Source organism: Strix aluco, chromosome 7, assembly GCF_031877795.1.
Source record: "Strix aluco isolate bStrAlu1 chromosome 7, bStrAlu1.hap1, whole genome shotgun sequence".
Classification (NCBI taxonomy): Eukaryota; Metazoa; Chordata; class Aves; order Strigiformes; family Strigidae; genus Strix; species Strix aluco.
The window spans coordinates 14,383,884-14,405,040 of NC_133937.1; the positions used below are offsets into that span (position 1 = coordinate 14,383,884).

General features: G+C 42.3%; 1 protein-coding gene across 9 annotated transcripts in view; it reads right to left on the reverse strand.

Annotated features, from left to right (window-relative positions):
- The window catches only part of ZMIZ1 (zinc finger MIZ-type containing 1), a 360,810-nt gene that overhangs the window by 160,412 nt on the left and 179,241 nt on the right, over window positions 1-21,157 (reverse strand). For 8 of the 9 annotated variants that reach the window (XR_012623945.1, XM_074830534.1, XM_074830533.1 and 5 more), the window contains one exon: window positions 5,857-5,966. Coding sequence is in view for 8 of the 9 variants with exons in the window: in XM_074830534.1 (XP_074686635.1) it covers window positions 5,857-5,916 (60 nt within the window). In the remaining variant the exon portion in view is untranslated. Of the gene's footprint in view, window positions 1-5,856; window positions 5,967-10,414; window positions 10,676-21,157 lie in introns of those variants that run through there. The other variant, XM_074830536.1, reaches the window with a different exon arrangement.

Genomic DNA, 21,157 nt, shown 5'->3' on the forward strand with positions numbered 1-21,157 from the left:
ATACTGCAATCATCAAGAAGTTGTCTTCTTCCCCCTCCCCACCAGAAGTGCTTCTAGCACTCTGCCTCTTTGCTCTTTCCCTTGTGTCTTCGCTGTCTGAGCCGGAGCAGTCCCTACCAGGATGCAGGATCTAACACAATGTTGATTGACAAGTCTCTAAGTGGACTAGAGGAGCCAGGAAAGCTGGTCTGCTGTCAGTTTTTCCTAAACATACTTAACTCTAGCAGGGGAATATTCCAACAGACTGAGCAGGAAAGCAGACAAAGAATTTGCAGCTATGGCTCTCAGAAAAAGAAAATAATGAAAAAAATATAGCTACTAAGATGGCATTGATGGACCACTCAACCAATAAGCTGTAACACTTGAGGCCCATCAAATGCCTTTTTATGGAAAAGAAAGGTCTTTTTCACCATTAGCCTTACTGCTATATGTTATTTTATATTTAGCTGCTAAAACACCCTGTAACACTTACATGGGCTATAACCAAATATATGTATTGTAAATAAATTCATCCATTCATAAGAATACTTCTCATTTTCAAAGTTCTTCAGGAATTAAATTTTCATGAAGCTTTATCAAAACCTTTTCAGCTGTAATTTCATACCAGTCCATATTAACCAGTCCAAAATATACTAAAAATGACATGTTTAGGACTGCTAAGCATTTACATGAGTCTGCAACAGTAACACTGAAGAGCAGAAGAATTAGTTCAAACATTTCACGGCTTAAATGCTAACAGTTATGTAAATATACAAAGAACTCTATTTTCCTCTGAATTGTAAGCGACCAAAAACTCAGTTGCTAGATGATGAAAGAGATGGGCATGGTTGTTTCCAATTTGAGCAAGAAAATATCAACAAAAACACCCAGCAATTACAACTTTTAGCCTATCTCTCTGAATGGCTGGATAGACATTACAAAGCATCACAACTGCAGCTATTCAGCAAGCTTGCTTGAAGGAAAGAGGGGAGAAATGCTAATCTGTTTCTAGAAATAAGCTATATGATGTGTGCCTCCAATTAATTGGGGTTCCCCAAGTGATCCAGCATCATTTGATGATATTGCTCAACGTGTCCTGACATACCATGACACAAGCAGCAGAAACAACCTTCTCTGTTCCCACCATGACCGAATACTTTTGACACCAGAGAGCCTTTTCATACTTCCCTTTAACCTGTTACTAAAATTTCAGCACACCTTTAGTATGTACCCTGACAACCATCCTCAGCACAGCAGGAAGATAACCATGCACCTACTCTGAAAGGAGTGGCCTCCTTGTAACTTAAATATAGAAAGAATTTCTCCATCTTCGTCTTTTCAAGAATTTCAGAAGAGACATATAGAAACCTTACAAACTGACTGACAGCAAACAGAGACAACAAAATGTAGAAGTCCCTAGATTTAAAAATCGCTCTAAGTTTTTTAAGTGGACCCATCAGGGTGATAGTGGAGAGGAGATGCCATGCAACCCACTGATTTTGCCTGGTGTTTGCTGGTATCACATAAGGAAAATAAGGAACAGTGTTTGATTAAAGCCATCCCTCTGGTCTATTAAGAAGAACGGTTTACAAAAACCAGTCAGTTCTCTGTCGGGACTTCCCATGCTGTAGGAGCCAAGCTGCCTCCTTCAGAAGGTTCTGCCTTGGCCCCACATGCCAGGGATGCCCTCAAATTCAGCTCTGTGCCTGCCCAAGTCAGCTCCTGCTGCCCCAGAGCTCCATGGTGGACGGTACATCAGAGCCACCCGAGTTGTGAGTACTCGGCAGATAAACAGATTATTACTGCAGCCTTGAATAGAGCAGTTCTCAGGGGCTATCAGACCTTCACTGAGCAGAAAATCATTTTGTGGTTTTGTCTGTATGGACAAAAACTTAAGGAAAAGAAGTCTGCACCCTGAAGATCCAGCCTCCTTCAATGTACCCTGAAGAGTCTCCTGTGTCATGACAAACTAATTGTATGTGTTAAGGGAAGCCTGTTACTTGGTCTTTTTCCACTGTACATCAAAAAAACTATGTGTGATTTTAAAGCACATACACTTACAAATACTGAGGGAATCAGCTACAAAGAGACCACACAAGCTGTTCCAGCCTTCCACAGAAGTCTGGGGTTTTTTTAAGCGTAAATACACAGCCACCTCTTCAGTTTGCCCTTTCATCTATTCTGAAACACTTCTTAACACACACTTCATTTCCTAACTAGCTGATCATATACAAGTTTTGGGTTTGTAGCTTTAAAGCACTAAAAAAGATGAAGGTAAAACACAACCTTGATCCTGGAACAGAAGTCAGCAAGGATATTGTGGGTGTCTCACAAGTCACAGAGCTGGGAAGAAAGAAGCCTGTCCTGACCCTGTGTTGAAACCTGATCTAGTTAAAGAGGCACATGGATTACCATTTATAGCATTTCTCAGGGGCTGGGGTGAGGGGCGAGGAGGGCGGCAGACAGCTCTTGGTCTGGCTGCATGAGCCACTAGCTGCCAGCAAGGTTATAAAACATGCAGATGCCAGGCGCCAAGGAAGGACGGTTTTCCTCCCCCTGTTGCAGTGCACCTTCCATGCCACTGCTGTGTTAGCCACCCCGAAAGCACACATCCCTTCAGGCCAACAGCAGTACTGTTTGTTCATGGGCTGGGAAGAAAGGATAAAAGAGTGGAGACCGGGGCGGGGGGGGGCGCGGAGAAAAGGCAGGTAGATTTTTGTCTGACCCTGCAGTTAATCCCCCAAATCAGTGAAGATACATTGATACGGCCATCTAAAGTAGTGCTTTGCTCCCCAAACCAACGTGCACGTAACAGTGTGCAGTCCAGTTCTTTGTAGGTGAATTGGAGATTACTCTTTGTGGTACCATGTTAATTTTTCCAGCTAATGACCCCCCTCAAAGAACAAGGTAAATTTCTCCAAGCTGGAAATTCTGTGTGACAGAGAGGTGAGTCTCCTCCAAAAAGCTAATCAGAGTCAGTTTCTGTCTCTTTCTCCAATATGGCACAAGATTTTGAAACTACAGAAAAACAATGAGCAGCCTCTATGCTAAGTTCTTCAACAACAACAATAACAAAAAATCAGCCATTCCTCTCCAACAAAACTACAAGCATTGCCACTTTCACAAAAAAGCTTTCTGCTATGTATTTTTGGTGTTCAGCCACTGTCTTGGTTAACTACACTTTTCACGAGTTGAAAACAAAAGCATCCCTATTCTCTTATTCGGGCCTATACAGAACGCAGGCACCCTGAATTCATGCGCACGCCCAAGTAGGACACCTCCTTGTCAGGCACCCTTTGCTGTCTGACAGATGAGAGCAGCTATGCAAGCATGCCCCTGCCCACCAGAAAAACTCGAGTTTTCTTCCAGACAGGATCACACAAACCCAAGAATGCTTCATGAATGCTGGGAAGTCTGTCCTTCCTCCCCTCAGCCTTTATCACTGAAGAAATATCCTAGCTGCATATGTAAACCAGCACTATGTATAAATGAAGTTAAGTGTTTTAACTGACAAGAGTACCCATTACATAGGCAAAAATACCTCTTTAATACTATAAGAAGTGTAATTTGATATTCTTTTATCTAATTACAATAATACAAATTCTTTATGTACAGAAACCAATAACTCTAGAAAAAGGATTCTCCATTTGTCTCCACTTGATCTTAAAGGTCTGTTCTCACACTTGGAAGGTTAAATTGTTCTGCAAGTCACTTCATTCTTCATCCTATGGGCTAGGATGGCCAAAAAGGACACCAATTTGTGCCAGTCAAGGGCATGTTTTTCCTGAATCAGATAGTTGTTCATAAGAAACAGGGATGAAATCCCAAAATTCATATTTCCCTCAGGCCTCTAAAGGGCCATGAATGCATTAACTTTCACCAGAGTGATGAAAGAGAGAGAGAGCCACCACAGACTAAGGCTGGATTATGACCAGCACTTCTGCAGGGACAGACTCCTATTTCTGCTCCTTGACCTATGAACTAGCTTTGTTTGATTTATCCTGAAATCCTCTCTTATAAAGGAAACATGGAGAGAAAATCAGCTGGTTTAGATATAAACTCTAGACTTTTTTTTATATCCCCCAAAGCATCTGCATGGCCAGACTTGCAAATAAATAATTTTCTGTTCTTTGCATTACTACACGTTCTAGAAAACATAAATTTCTACTAATACCTAGGCAAACATGACAAAACATAATGATGGAGACTGCTGAAACTAAGAGAATGGAAACAAATAATTATAGAATCGTAGAATATTTCAAGTTGGAAGGGACCCAGTAAGGATCATTCAGTCCAATTCCCTGCTTCTCACAGGACTACCTAAAACTAAATCATATGGCTAAGAGCATTGTTCAGATGCTCCTTGAACTCAGAGAGGCTTGGTGCCATGACCACTTCCCTGGGGAGCCTGTTCCAGTGACCAACCACCCTCTCAGTGAAGAACATTTTCCTAATGTCCAGCCTGAACTTCCCCTGGTGCCACTTCATTCCATTTCCCTGTGTCCTATCGCTGGTCACCAGAGAAGGGAGATCAGCACCTTCCCCTCTGCTGCCCCTCTTGAAGAAGTTGTAGATAAAAGAAAGTAAGTTAAAAAATCTAGACTGATCCAGTATGACCCCCATGATTATTTTTTATCAGTTCCTTTAATTTAAGGTGCTTGTGTCTACAATAGAAAAAAATCTGTGAACAGAGAAAAGCTGCGCTCCCTCAAGAAGCAATACACATGTCCCACAGCAAAAGTAGGCAGGTAGGTTTTTAACTTAGTTAATACAAATATAAAACTGAAACAGCAGGACTCTGGCCTCTAAACATGCTGTGGCCTGATCTGACAGAGAAAACTGCTCAGACAACAGGGAAAAATTATTTGGGAACATTATTTCATGGAATAGTGTCTTTCTGTTTTTCAATGTAATTCAGAAAATTTCAACCATGAATTTCGGAGCTCATCTCATGGATCCAGCTGGGATAACCAATCTTCAAAATACCGGTGTTCAGTCTGCATTTATGTACCTGTTCGCTGCATGCATGAATTGGTTCAGAGATAAAAACAGGAAACATCAACATGAGAAAGCATTTTCTTGCCCACCTCCTCTACACAAAGGACCATTGCTATGAATTTGCTGTAAGGATTCTTGCATGCAGAGAAGAATGTATGTGAGGGGAGAATACACGCTGCCTGCAATGCCAAAGAGCAAAGCTCACTGAGAAGGGTAGAGCAGGGAAAGATGGCATCTGCTCATTCCATCCTTGCCTTTGTAGTTTCACTTGGTTATAAAAGCATTTGCAAACACAGTTACAGTGGGAAAATCTGTAAATGAGATTTAGATCCCACTGCCTTTCAGTGAATTATAAGGGCCCTTCATCTTCACAAACAGATGCTTCTGAAATTTCTACCTTGCAAATGCAAGTTTTCACATCTCCGTGCAAACCGATTAACCCGAGCGCTTGGAGGTATGCCAACTGTCCAAGTTCAAGTCTCCAAGCAGTGCAGGTCTCAGGTCAGATACTGGATTAGAATCAACGGGCCTGTCGAAATTTTGGATTACTACACTCAGAGCACAAGTACGATGGCTGCCCGCTGTGACAGCTTCAGGGCAGAGCTGGCAGAACTAGCACCACTCTGCTTTCAGCAAAAACAGAACTGCTCAGTCTCCAGGCTGAAGATTTCTTAGAAAGGTGAAAGGGAAGTTTGGCTTTTGAGGTTTATACACCAGCTCTTGTAGCAGATATTCTTCTCTTCAATGAGATTTTTAAAAGGTCTCATTTCTACCACTCTCCTCCCCTCTAAAAGGCAAGGATATTCATCAAGCAACAGGTAACCATAACCTACAACACACCTGCCACACAACACGTAACAGTCTCCACTTTCAGCTTACCTGTTTTATGCATTGCAGCCGGTCATTGGTCTGCTGTATGTGCCTGTCCATAGAATTCATTTTGATTGTCTCCACTTTCTTCTACCTGAAAGCCATTAAAATCCCTCGATCTGCAAGACAAAAAGAACAGTAAAGATCATTATGCACAGTCTGTGCACTTCTACCACCTGAGCAGAGATGCTTGTAAGAAACCCCATAGCACACTGCGAGATAAAATAATAATCTCAGTAACAATGATGGTCTGGCTTTTGCAGGGACAAGGGCATGGGGATTCTTCCTAATCTTCCTCTAAGAGAAAATACCTCCCATCAGTATTAAATGAATCAGATATGACAGAGTATTATATGGCCAAAAATAATACCAAACATGTTATGAAGGCTCTGGATTTCTGTACTGAAAATAAAAGCAACAGGTATACTTTGGACTCTCCTCCAAATAGCAGATCTATTTAACGAGCCCTTGATATGGTTAGATGACAGCAAGTGAAGGACTGGAATTCACAATTCAACCAAGACTTTTGAAATGACTAACGATTACAGATGCACAACCTAGCGTATATGGAAGAGGCCTGATGTTCACATCAAAGGGCTGAGCAGTTCCTGCCTTCTAGGAAAACTGGGCTCTTTAAGGTATCCACAGCTGAACAAACTACTTGTTAGTTCTAGAAAAACATGTTCTGCACTCTCTAGACCCATCTCTAACAAACTGTGTAACTTAAGGCAAATTAAAACTTCCCTGTGACTTCAAAAAATTTTAGAAAATGGAAATGAGGCTCAGAGTGGTGTTATGAGTTCTAATGCATGTTGCTACAGCTGTATCAAATCATCAAATGAAAACTGGCAACAAGTTACAATGATCTAAAGAGCAAACCTGCAGTCCCCTAAACCCACCACTGATGCTGGTCATGAGTTATTTTTGTGGATACAGTTTGGTACACACTGGTGCCATCAAGACAAGCCCTGCTCGGTGTATTCATTAACTCTTTCTCAGAGCCATGCTTTACATCATACTCCACAATCACACGTAAGTGGCTCTTTGTCAAGATAACGGTATGTGTCTGGAATCAAGAACAATGCCTGCAAGAAGGAAAACAGTAGGCGCTAAATCAGCACACACACATCATGCTGAATTCATTATTTACCTCTCCCTTAACCCTGTGTTCAGACTGGGGTGAAGGGTTAGCCACAGCATAAACAGCTCTACTGATCTGAAAGGCGGGAATGGCCAAAATGCCACTCAAACTTGGACCAAGAGAAAGACACTAAAAGCACAAGTAAGCCTCCTGGTGTGGGCACGGTTTGCATTTCCCTGGGCCCCTTCCACCCATTCATCCTCTCTGGCCTTGCCTTATAGTTTTCCTAAAGTGGCAGAACAGCAGATCATAAAGACAGAAGCCAACAACTAATCAACAGTTTCAATCCATAATTCATATTACCAAACTGCTTGCACTGTGAACTTCTACTTATGTTTGAAGTAGAACTGCATGAGACTCCAGCCTGTACTTAATAAGCTGAGCAGTTTTTAAGTGCTTTTTTTCTAGAATTCACTTCTCAGTGGCCCAGAGATGTTTCACATATATATGTATACTCTGCTGATTCAATCACTTTCATGGCATCTAAAATGGCAATAAACCCATAGATACTGTGCAATGGAACAGGAACACAGTCTTTGCCTACAAATTCCTGTATCCTTTTACTGCTACAGAGCAGTACAGTCCAAGGAGTTGTATCCTCATGCTCACAAACAGGGAGTGGGCACAGATTCAGATATATATACCCAAATGCTGTATTTATATAATACTTTATACTAGCACAAGCAAGGTTCTGGACTCACACAGAAACCTCTCCCTCATGAACCTTTTCAGTGGCCACTGAGCAGTTGGTTATTCAGAGAGCTGCTGATGACAAAACTCCTTTCCACTCCCTGCATACACATAAGAGAAAGCAAATTTTTCAGACAGTTGTTTGGTTAGAGAAGCTGGCTGCTCACCACTCCTACTACATGTGACTCAACATCTCTTCAGTTAAAGCACCTGTACATATCCAACACTGTCCATACTCAACCCCCAGGAGAAGAGTCTTCCCCGTGGTGGGAACCCTGACTGCATGGCTGTCACGGCGAGACAGACTCCAGACGACAGCATCCGCGTGTGTCCCACACACCCAAAGTGCCTGAGATTTCTGTACCTCGCTGATAATGTTCTTCCATGGCTCCTACCGGATTAGACTCAGGGAAAGAAATCTTTTCTGCTAGACAGCTAAATAAGGTCTTATAACAGCAGCTCAAGCTCCTCATCTCCACACTCTAGACACAAGAGGGTTCAATAAAGCACTCCTGTCAATAAATTATAATACTTATGAAATGGAAAAGCCAGTTTCACATACAAGTATTATTGCTTGATTATGACACTGCCACCTTCTCAATAGAAAATGCCATCAAAAGGTCCTTTGGCAAATGTAAATTGATATATTTTTATTAGAAGTGGGTAACACAGTCTTATCTGTCTGTAAGACCCCCAAACAGACCTCAGGAGTCATGAAGTTTAATCTCTCAGTGGACAGCAGAGGTATTTATCAAGAGATAAGCTAGCCCAGACATGACACCATTTCAGCAGTGATCCATCTTACAAGCTGGGACACATTATCTGCATTTTAATTGAACATCAGGACAGACAGAGAAGGGCATGCTGAAAACAAATACAAACATATACATGCACACAGATTTTTGTTGAAATATTTGAAGAAATGAAAACTCAGGCTTTTTTTTAAGAAGTCAGGATTTTTGCTTAATGAACCAGTAAGCAACACACCATATTTCTAGTTGACTTTGTAACACAAATTTTGTCTATTTTGGCATTACCTATTTAACCTCCTCAGTGCTATAGAGCCACACAGAGAAATTGGGAGCCAAGCTGAAAAGAGTATCTATCCCAAGCAACAGATATATTGACATACTCTATACTTCCAGAAAACACAGTTTTTAAGTAAAGCCAGATACAGCAGTGCTCAGACTCATGGCTAGTGGCATCAGGAGCTGCCTCTGGTGTTACTGGCAATATACTTCAGGGCTGGGAGACCGAAGATAGATTTTACAGAGACAATGACTTGCATTCATGTACTGTCACTCATGCCAACAAACTATCCTGCACGTTGATTCATGAACTGTACATATGATACCACCCCAATTCTCTGCCTTCCAGTTAGCCATAACAAAATTGAAGGTTGCTATCAGCTACCTGAACTACAGCTTACTATTGTACTTGTTCAAATTGTTATTTCTCCCACACAGCATAGCTTCTCAAAGCCCATTTGGAAAAGCAGAGGGCAGAACGCACAGAACTAACTTGCACGACTGAGCAGGAGCCCGACAGGACTCCTGGAGGCAGGACTGGGAGCACAATCCCCTGTTCTCCTACACAGACATGTCATAAAATTTCAGTCATTAACTGATCAAATTCAGTCTCAGAAATAGTTCTGCTCTTAAAACCCAATGGCTCCCACTGAAAAGCACTCTCTGACTCTCACCCTTCCCCTAGTAGCTAGAAGTATTTTCACTTCCATCCTCAACTCCACTTGCTCTCACATCAGTAGTGCTCTCTGGCTAAAACAGTCTCTGCCCTGCCAGTCTCCCTCCACCTCTTCCCCCTCATTGCATGGACAGACACCTGCCAGCCCTTTACTGCCACCAGTTTGTCACTTTCACCAGCCCAAGCTCATTTATTCTATTCTGGTCCAGAGAAACCCCTCAGTCCACTAACTCCCTGGGGCAGTAAACATTTGTTGCATGAACCAAACAGCCAAAACTGTACATATGAAGCCTCACCACATACAATGACACTAACACTTTATACTTGAAATAACCTGCCTCACCCCCACAAGACTCATTTTTACCTTTCTCTCAGATACATCACAAAAGCATCAAACAGAATAATTTTTTCAGTAAGTATACTGGCTCTAAGTCATTTCTGCTATAAAAAACATGGAGCTCATTAGTGGGAAACCATTATTATCTGAAAATTATTCTTTCACAGGCCTCAGCAAGAATTAAAAGATTAAATGTGGAAAGTGAAAATTATCATATGGATCTGAAGTTTTACCAAAGCAGAATACGGGTTTTGATACCAGACCATTTTGTGTGGGAAAAATACCAGCAGAATTAAATTTCCAGTAACTATACCTACTACAAGAAGTACTACTCTACGCTGGTCTGGTTCCCCACATGCACCCCCAGGTCCTGAAATTTAAAAAAACACCCCTTCTGTCAACCTCATGCTGTTTTAAAAGTAGCAGCAAGATCACCTTACTTGAAAATAATGGTGCTTAAGTTACAGAAGGGCCGGCAGGGCCGAATAAGAGCATACTTCTATTCAGTTAAGTGCCGAGTGCTTATCAGGTCACAAGTGAAAATGACTTTGCAGGGTCTCTCGCTTGTCTCTGGTGTACCTGCATTAGAAACCATGCTAAGATTCAGGCACTGCGAGCAGCTCGACAGACAGCAGGGGATGTTGCTGATCAGGATTAAGGATACTGACAGAGTGGGATAGAGAAGGGAATTTTACCTGGTGGTTTGTATCAAATCCCCTCTCTTTGGTGCACACATTAGTCAGAAAGGTCATACGCTACTGCTTTATATGCTAACTCCATCCAAAAGGATAAACAAAAAAAGAAATGTTCCCAGCACCTTCTGGTAATTCAGCAATAAAAAGCCCCATTCTTCTGCTGTCTTTTCTGAGGTAAAAAACCAATCTCTCTCTCTTTCTCAAAAAAAAAAAAAAAAAAAGAAAAAAATCATGTGAATTATTCTCTGCCTTCCTTCTTCCCTCCCCTCTAGCATGTGAGTTTATAGCCCTAGGCAGTAATTAAAAAGCCCTCATTTACATATTTATGATGTCTCAAAAATGGAGAATGTGTTTTTTTAAAGGAACAGATGTATCGACCTGTTAGACTTTTTTTGAATCTTTTTTCTTAAACCATTACTACAAAACCCTCTTCAATACTGAAAAAAATAAAATTAAATTATGTAGTAGCTGTAAGAAAGAGAATTTCACAAGTTTCTCCTACACTCTGTGTTCGTTGAAAGTTCAAATCAGGAGTTTGCAATTACTGTATCAGAAACTGGACTTTGAATAACTCACTTAAGAAGGACAATTTAGTAAAACATGGTCCCTACCAGTTCCTAATGCAGTCTAAGCAGCCTCCTAAAAAAATTTCCAATATTTCAGCACTGCTTCAAAACACTGCCATATCTAAAAACATACTACAGTTTGAAAGTAAGTGTGGTTTCAGTTCTGCTCTTGGATGAGCTCTCCTCATGGCCAGGGCTGCCATCCACAGCAAGAGCTCTGCCATCCCAGGACCAATGGACCGTAGAAACCTGCTCACCTGCGGTCATGGGAGTCCTGAATCACCCACTGAAACAGGCTCGACCTTCTTCCTAAGTTTAGAGACGTTTGTCACACGGTGCTTTTTTGTATTTCCTCCCCTCTCACACATTTTCTTCCGTCACTGCGGGGCAGACACAGAAGTAGGGCAGAGCTCAGTGGAAACATGTCACCTGCTGCCCGGCCGAGGGTGGTGCAGGCCCCACAGCCTGACCAAGCCTGAGCACTGCCACCCACCCCTCACCTGCGCAAGAGTGCGCCATTTCTTGAGAAATCAAGTATTTAGCAAATAATCTTTCCACCAGAAAGCTGTTCTGAAAGCAGAGAAAGAAAGACAGACCTTCCAAGGAGACAGGCGAGGCAGGGAAACGGCTGCTGTGAGAGGTGTTTGAGGGCCAGCAGCACCGAGTAACACTGGGTTTCCATTTCCAGAGGGGACGAGCACGTTGCCAGCCACCTTTGGGGAACTGCGGCTGCTATAATTAACAACATCTCATTTGGAGCCACTTCGAAGCACTCAATTGGAGGAAGGACACGAAAAAGACATACATAAAACCCTTATCACTTCAGAAATTTCCTTTTTAACAGTGAAAGGAAGAAAAAACCTGATCCCTAAGCAGGAATTCAACATAGCGGTTTTCAAATATCCCTCTTCCTCTCCCAGGCCCATCCCACCACAGAGAGAAGTTGGTTAATACTGTTTATTCAATCATCTAAGACTAATCATTTCCTGCACGTCTCCAGTGTGCTGAGGGTCATACGAGAGAGCAGACAATTTTTATCTAATAAGTGACTTTGATCAAGCAACAAGCCAAGCTGGAGTGAGGGCGGGAGAGGGCGGCGCTGGCTAACGACGCGGGGAGAGTGCGGGGCCGGGAGGCCGGGGCCAGAGGCCCGCGGCGCCGAGGCGGCGGGGGGGGGCCCGCAGCAGAGCTGCCGCCAGCTGGGCGGGAAGCACCAGGCGAGGCGCGGGCGGGCGGCGGGCGCTGCCGACCGGGCCCGGAGGGGAGGCCGGGGCCGCGGAGCCCGCTCCCCGCCGCGCCGGCAGAGGGCGCCGCAGGGCCGCGCCGCCCGCCCGCCGCGGGGCGCTGGGCCCGCCCGCCGCCGCCCTGAGGCAGCGCGGGGCCGGCGGAGGCCGCGCGGCGGGAAAGGCGCGTTCCGCCGCCTGGAAGCACGGATCCCCGAGGAGACGGGTCAGACACGGCCCCGCAGCGCTCAGGAGCCTGTCACCTCCAATGACAAATTTAAGAAACATCAGTTCCCTCAGCACCCGGTAAACGGGGCAGTCCAGCCACAAACCCCGTCCAATTCCATTGGACATTTTCCTTAACATTAAACATCTTTGAAAAAGTTGTTTCTTGAACTATCTGAACATACCTCTGTGTGTACACACGGATTAATGCTAATAATTGCATATAATTGCATTAATTCTCCTTTTCAGTATGAGGCTAGTGCACTCCTGCAGCATAGCAAAAAAACCTCAAAACACACAGACCTGTAGGCAGATCTCAAAAATGCAAAGGCAGAATGCAGCTCAGCACGTATGCATTCACACAGACACAGATGCACAGGTGTATGTCCTCACACAGTAGTAAAAGGTCTTTAAGTCTGCTTTTCATTAAGAGAATTTTCAAAGATGTGCTTAAAGATTATTCTCTGGAAAAAGTTTAATATCTATCCACGACAACTGTTTTATTTCCCCTGCTACATATAGTAGTAAAAAAAAAGTGTATAAAATGTCAGGTGAAAGGCCATTTTAATCATTAAACACTTGAAAAAGGAAGTTGTTTTAATAACGCTTTATTTACCATAAGCTGCTAAATAGCTACTGCTGTTGGCTTTGAGCTATTAAAAAGGGCCAGATGTGAGACAAAGCAGCGTTTGTTATGCTGGGTGAGGAAGAATAGATATTTGTGCTGTGCTGCTTTCCATTGTTGCTCTACAAATGTGCAGTAATCCCCAGAAGACTTTCTATCATCTTTGACTGTGAGAGGGGGAAAGCGAGCGTGCGTGCACTGCCAGCAGGCACAGCTTCAGCGAGGTGGGAGCGGGTTCTTGTAATTTATGGTGGCTTGAGCTGCAAGGGCTGGCAGTTTTGTCGGGTTTAAGGAAGCTGTTTCCGCAGCCGTGTGCTTGGGAACATTTTTATATACAGAGCCTATTATATGCAGGCATGAACAGCCAGCCGGATACACACAAAAGCAAACCCACACATGCTTTTGAAAAAAGACAGCATGACAGCTTGCATAAGCAAGCCTGCTGGACTCCTCTGGGAGGAGGAGCGGCAGTGCGCAGAAGTTGTTCAATCATGAAGCACATCTGCAGTCTGATTACAAAAGCAAAGGTGGTAGGGGTAGCTGGAAGCACACACAGAGCACTGGGATATGACCTATGCTTACAGTATAGACATAAAAATATTTAAAAAACCCCACTGAATAAGAGTGGTATCGCAGGGACATAAAAATATCACATCTCTAGCTAAGGAGAGTGCTCCTTCAAGCCTGGGCAAGTTGGTCACCGGCCAGCACTAACCGTAAAGCACATGAACTGCCTCCTGCACTGGCAGCCCTCACCTCCAGCCCGCTGGCTGAAATGACTGGTTTCCTCAGACCGAGAGCAGCATCTGCAGATCCCAGGTTCGGGTAATTGCCCTGCTGCATGCTTATATTACAAGGTTGGTTTCCCTGCATTCCACCCAGCTCCTAGTGTCATCAGCTCTGTCAGCTTGTTATCTTTAGGGAGAGCATGGAGGGAAAAGGACACTGCAGTTTAAAACAGCAAGAGGTAATAACACAAAATTAAAGGCAAAAGTGCATAGAAGTGTGCTCCTGGGGAGCCAAGGCTGACAGACCTGCTGTAGTGCTCTCAGAGGCTTTGCACACTCCAATATAGACAGATCTGCTAGAACAAACATTGACAGTTCCACAGCAGAATCCACTGATCCAGTGGTTTATTAAATGTACTGTAGCTTGCAGGTAAGAAATGCTAATCCTCATCGGGACAGCTACAAGCAAATGAGCCATTCCTAAAAGCTTGCAGGGTTGCACTCAAATCATTTCATAACCAGTGTCCCTGATCACTCATACAACAATGCTATAAAAAAAGCCTTCCTGATAAATTGCAAATTCCTAAACCAAGACAGAATCTAACATCTCTTCCCACCTTTCAGGCTCAGTGGGAGGATTGCAGAGGAAATCAGGTGAGCCTAAGAACTCAGAAGGATTTGCATCCTGGCATGTGATGCTCGCTTATTTACCTAATGAAAGCTCTTTTCTTTCAGAGGTTCTGTGGCAGGATGTAAAGCATTTGTTGAAAATTCTTTGTGTTTGCCTACCGAATACTGCCATGCACAGTAAGTGTTGCTAGTATCATCTGGCTTACATGCATTTCGGGGGCTGAGCCTATAGAGTTGCTACAAAGAATGTGTGAACTGTAAACTTCTCCCTGCTCTTGCTAGACATTTACCAGCTACTAAAGAAAGCTAACTGGTCTAGACATATTCATCCAAGTTATTTGCTTAAAACCTGAAAGATGAGCTACAGAAGACAATCTAATATAGCACTTCTTAAAGGTACAAAGGTACAGAGTAACAACCCTATCAATCTGTACAAAGGTGGTCTCAGAAGCAGGAGAAAAGAAAGATAAGAGGAGAGATGGCACTAGCAGAAAATATTTTTAAAAATTTAACAATAACCTACCTATCAAGAAGTGAAGACGCCGTTTTGTATTTGCTATGCTCTGATAACATCTCTTGTGAACCAGACAGTCTGCTATATAACAAACAGAGGTCAAAACCTCTTGGGCCAGCCCAAAGAAACGCTCCTAGCAAGAAACATCTCAAGTCCATTGTGAATTAGAAATGAGAAGGATTTGCATTCTGACACTGAATGCCCTCTTACTTATCTGATGAAACTAGGAATGTTTTGGAAGTTGAACTGCAGCATTTGAAGGAAATTGTCTGCTGATTTCTTCTTGTGATACTGTATCATTACAACTTACATTCTTCATTACTGGGTGGCAACAGAAGAACGTAACAGTCCCCCATCCCCAAACTATATTGCTCCCGATAAAGGAATGAGGATATATTTTGACTCCTTTTTTTCAGCAAGTTTAGCATTGTGAAGAAGGCATATAGTCAAAGTAGACAGTAATTTCTCTTTATGGTCCATAAACGTAAGATTTATTCACCTTTTCTTTCATCCCATGACAGCTAAGAAACTGCTCCCAAGACCAGTGATTCCTGGTAAGCCACTCCTTTGGAGAAGATCTCGCAGGGTGAGGGAAGGAGAAAGAAAAGCAGCATCACCTCAATCAACAAAGTCCCTAGAGTCTTTAGCACAACTGAATAGCTGCTCTGGGACACAGGCTCTAACAACTCTGGTATCTGTCATTATTCTGGCCTGTTCTGATGAAATTTAAGTAAAGATTTACCCAACTTCCCAGAACAGAAGCAAGATAAATTCCAGGAGGACCAGCAAAACCTGTAAACGCTAAACATAGCTGAAGAAACAAGGTAGAAATTGGATGGCTGTGAATTTTTGTATCCAGAGAAAGAGTAGTCACTGGCAGCCAAATTATATTCTCTGCACTGCTTTCAGCGGCTGCCCAAATACGGCTTCTCTCTGACTCTGCACTTACTCTGAATTAAGACAATTCGGTGGGGGGCTGGGGAGTGGGCTGGGGCGCGTGCACGTGCCATTTCTTTAAAATAATTTACACTAAAGACATCTAGACACAACAAAACTACAGTTTTGGTGAGCTCTATGGTCTATTTTATCATCATCTTTTTAAGGCAACTGATTGGAGATCCATCCATATTAATCCTTCTGGACCTGTAGAATATACATTAAAAACCAAGGTGTTTGGTTTTATTGAATTGTCCTGCAGACAAACGTCCAATATTGCAAGTCACCACCAAATCCTAAGAAACCTTGCTGACAGCCTGGGTAAAATGATCCAGGATTGGACAAGCAAAACAAATGACTGTGCATCCCTCGAGGAAAACTTTTTTGTACACATGCAGCGAAGCACTGTGTGAACACAATATATTGGGAGGCTTGAAATGTGACTGCTATTTATGTTAGTCTCAACAGCTAATATTCAAGCACCTGAAACACAACCAAGTGACAGCTTCATTACTACTGAAACTTTATGAAGAAGCCCAGAAATATTTTTGACATCCTATAGTTGATTTTGAAAGCAATGTAATTTAAAAACTAGTTCCAACTGCAGAACCTTCATTTCAATAAAGTCAACGCTGCACACATCCCTATTATTTGACTGTCTATAATGTAGCTGTTGCTTTTCCTGTTTTCTAAGTGCCCATAATTCCAGTAAGGCGGAAATTCTTCTAGACACCTAGATCACAAAACACTGCAGGAGTTTCAGACAGCAAATTGTGCTGCCTTCAAGCAAGATTATAACTGAAACACCCGTGATCATCTGCACTGCCCCATTCTGTTTTCTCACTATCTTATCACTTCAGAGGACCTTTATATCTCAAAACCAGTCTTTGAGAATTACCAGTGTCCCAGACCTACTTTACAAGCAAATCAAGAGAGTTTTACACTTTCCATTACATAATTTTCATTTTACCAAGAATCTTAACAGACAGTTCAGTCTTCAAAGGTTTGACGAATTCCATGGTTAAAGATCTGTCACCTCCTCAGTTCACAAACCTCTTGGGATAATTAAGAACAGATTTCAGTAGCATTTCTGAGAGCACAGATCTCTCTTAGCTGTACCTTCACTAGGTCTCTCACCCTCAGGTGATAGCACAAGCAAAGCTGAAATGGCATTTGGCAGAACACAACACAAGTATCAAGCAGATGTTTAAAAATCCTCTCAAGTATTTGAAAGCAGCAACTATACAAATGCTAAACTAGGCCTGAACAACAGCTGTGGCGATGGGAAAGACGTGGAATCAATGTGGTATCCCCTGTTCAGAAGAGGAGGGCACAGTTCCCATCATCACCACTCCTGTTTTGACTGGAACAGGCCAGGAGCAAGCCTGACAACTTATGAGTGACAACTATCTTACAAACTGAAACAGCCAGACTTCCCATTTTTATTACACACAATGTAAACAGAAACACTATTGCTAATGAATTATTTACAGTGCGTTGCATAAATTAAGACACCTTAGGTTGTCTTGTGTTTTTCGTATCACCATCATTACCAGAAAGTATCTGCCCAGAAGCTTTTTCCCATAACCGCAGGGCAAAGTCAGTCATCCCTGTGAACAGATACCTGAGCTCTTCTCCTGATTAACCACCACCAAACACTTCACTTCTTCAGCTCCTCTGGCTTTCCAGTTACATCAAGAGTTCCTCAGGGTAGAAGCTATCTCCACCAAATACACATAAAGTGCCTAACACAAATCACAATTGAGACTGAGGCTACCACATGCCAGTTTAATATAAACAATGAAAACTGATATAATAAAATCTTTAATGTATGTACTACTATAAGTTAAGGACAAAACATCTAGTATTACCCTTCCTGCAACTTCTAAACAAAATTTCCAACATCCATCCAGACTTCCAAAATTAGAATTAAATTAACCTGATGAACTTACACTGTGCATCCAGATGACATCTGGATAAAAGAAGTTTAAGTCCAGATGGCATTTTCTTTTCTTCTACTCATATCCTTGCTTTCTTAATTTTTGTTTAAATGGTTATTACGACACAGTGAAACAGACCTCAAAAAGCTACACACGTTTCTTCTTTGTTCCCAACAGCAACACTACAGGCTCTGGAGGTCAGCTTTATAGCCTTCAAGTTTTTCTGAAGCCCTGCCTGATTAGACGTACTCTGGAGCGACTTCCATTCTGATCAAACGTGACGTGCTGGTGACACGCATACAAAGCTGGCAGAGCAGCCATGCAGCAAAGCCTTCAGCAGGCAGGAGTACGTGTAACATCTTATTTGAAACAATGCACAGCTCCCCCGAAAAGGAAACAAGTATCCCCTTTGAAAAGGTTCCGATGAACTCAAGGAGAGACACTGTTGTTGTGACAATTTCAAACCTTGCAGAGAATAAAACTACTTCTATCCAACTTCTCCTTGTCCTTTGCTCTTGATTTTTGTCATCCTTGAGTGGCTGCATTTTGGCACCTTTTTCTCCTTGAGTAACTGGGGTTCAATAAATCTGAATTTTGGAGAGATGTCTTTTGAAAGATGATTAGTTTTTTTAAAAAGTCTAGCTGCCCACTATGCCACATTACAGGATTAAAAAGGTTCCTGCCTATTCCATGGCTGATCCAAGCAGGGGTATGAAATGAAAAGGCGGGCTGGCAGAAAACAGGCAGCGCTGCAGGAGCAGTCCATTTGCTCCCGTCCCATCTCGGACAAGGGAACCAATTCAGGCAGTTAGTATACCAGATCTAAGAATTTTTATTTTTTCTGATTTTGCTTCTCTTCACATAAATCAAGCCATGAAGAAGGAGTTATGTAGTAAACAGCAGCTCTTCCTTCCCAAGAAAAAAAAACCATCTCACTAACTTGCACTACTTCAAATTAAGGACTACTTTAAGCTACCTTTTCCATAGACACTTCATTTGTTTTCAAGTCTCTCAAGTATTGCTAAGGACATAAGTTAGTTATTGCTGCCACCCATTCAGACTCAGCGTCTCAGAGTTTCCATCTTCGCCCTCCCCCTTGTTTCAGATTCTGATTACAGACTTGTTCAAAACTCTAGATGCGACTTGTTTATATTACCTGCAACTCAAGTTTCTTTAAACCTCAGTATCAGAATGCAAGTACTTATAATACATCACACCTGTTCTAGAGTTGGAAATTACTAATGGACTGCATAGCAACTGCAATGCTATTATACAGCTTGGGAAGAAACCCTCTGGTGGGTCTAAGAAGCAAAGTTCCCGAGAGCTCTCTGACTGGCCTGTGAAAAATAATTCATCAGCATACAATTTTTTTCAGTAAGCCTCCTTCCTTATGAAAACCAACTGAGCTGCTATTTATAAGGCTTTGATTAAATTAACACACACAAAATACATACATAAGCACACGTGCACAGATATAACAGGATGAAATGCTAGGGAAGAAACAATTTATATATACACCAACGCATGTAGATACTTTTTTGCAAGATTGAACAAATCCTAAGTTTTACTGAACACAGGAGAAAAGTTCACACAAGTGATATTTAGCAGATTTGTCCCAGAAACAGGGATTTTATTATGCAGTTTAATTCATCTATCATGCAGAACGTGCCTAGCTGTGGCCTAGGTTTTTATGAATCATCCCATGTACTAAAAAATAAAGGAAAAATAATGGGAAATATGATACGTTTTGTATGATATTGCCACATCCCTACCTGCAAGAAACTGAATTTTTAAATTGGCTTAAAACATTCATTTAACAAAACATGCTCAAGAATTGAACAAGCAATTTAACACTCAACAGAATAAAGCAGCATTTAACACCGACGATGACCCAGTGGGCCTCCTTGCAGGTTCAGCGAAGCATGGGCTGCCTTGTCATCCTCTAAGAATGAAGTGGGGCTGGTACGTAGAAGGGAGCCATTTAGTACACACACTGGCAAGGAAAATATCAGAGTTGGAAGGTCATATAAATTGCTAGACATGGAGACAAGATCTGTCAAAAAGACAAACTACCTAACAATTTTAACCTATTGGCTAGAATTGTCCATGTCAGCATAATGTTAACATATATTATAACCTCATTGCAAAAAAATCCATGTAGATGGAAGAGAACTGCAGCAAAACTCCCTCTCTTCTCTTTAGTCAGGAACTCATTCTATCAGAGGCTTAAGGAAATACTTCTCTTTTTTGTCTGACCCCAGCATATTATATAAATTACAAGTGAGACTAAAATTGTTAATATGTTAAAAACACAGCTGTAGATTGGATTCCTCTACAGTTACAGAGCCTACTGAAGCATCCATCACAAGCACCTCTATTTTTGGACAACAAGTTCTTAAATTACTACTATTTTTATTTATTTTTAAATAAAAACTTTTCTGAATAGTCACTGAAATATTCAAAATAGTGCCCTGGTTTCGACCAGGATGGAGTTAATTTTCATGGGAGTATTTCATACCATGTGATGTCATGCCCAGGGATTTAGGTGGGCAGGCGCTCTCTCTCGGCTTTTCACTTGGGGCTTGCACCCGCGCCGTCTGCTCGTTGGGTCAGTTGTTGCTGGGCGGGGGGCGGTCGCCGAGCTCGGTAAGCCACTGCTGCGTTTTATCCGTTTTCTTTTTGGACTCACTATTGTTACTGTTGTTCTCTTGTTATATTTAGTAAATTCTTTCTTTTTATTCAACCCACGAATTGTCTTCTTTTTGTCCCTCCCCTATTTTACCAGAGGGGCAAGGGGGAGATGAACGGCCGGCCACGTGGCGTCTGGCTGCCCACTGAGTTCAAACCCCCACAAATAGAAAGGTGGGCATTTGCTAGACAGGTAATTAACTTTTTTGTACTTTAAATCATCTGCATTCTTCCCAACTATTACAACTCAATCATAAGTATGGAGCTATGATTGTTCCTCTACCAGATGTTGATGACTCTCCATTTTTAATGTAAAATCATCTCATGATTTCACTTCTGTTGAGTCCACTGCAACTTTTTGAGGCCACATGATTTTTACTTGCCATCTCAAAGCTGCACTGCTTTGCAGTTTATTGCTCTTGTCATCTCTCCCCTGGACTTATTTGGATCAGCCTTAAGGAAGGCCTGGAAGTATTCATCAAGTTAGTAGGTGGGACGCTTCCCTGGGAGAGAGTATTAAGCTAAAGCTCCAGGAATACTTTCAGGGAATCCTGATATTGTTAATCCCCCAGGGTTTATGCATGAAATGTGACATTTGAGATTAGTTCAGAAGCATCTGTTCATAATGCCTAGAACTGAACCTCCAAGAATGTACCGCACATCATTTT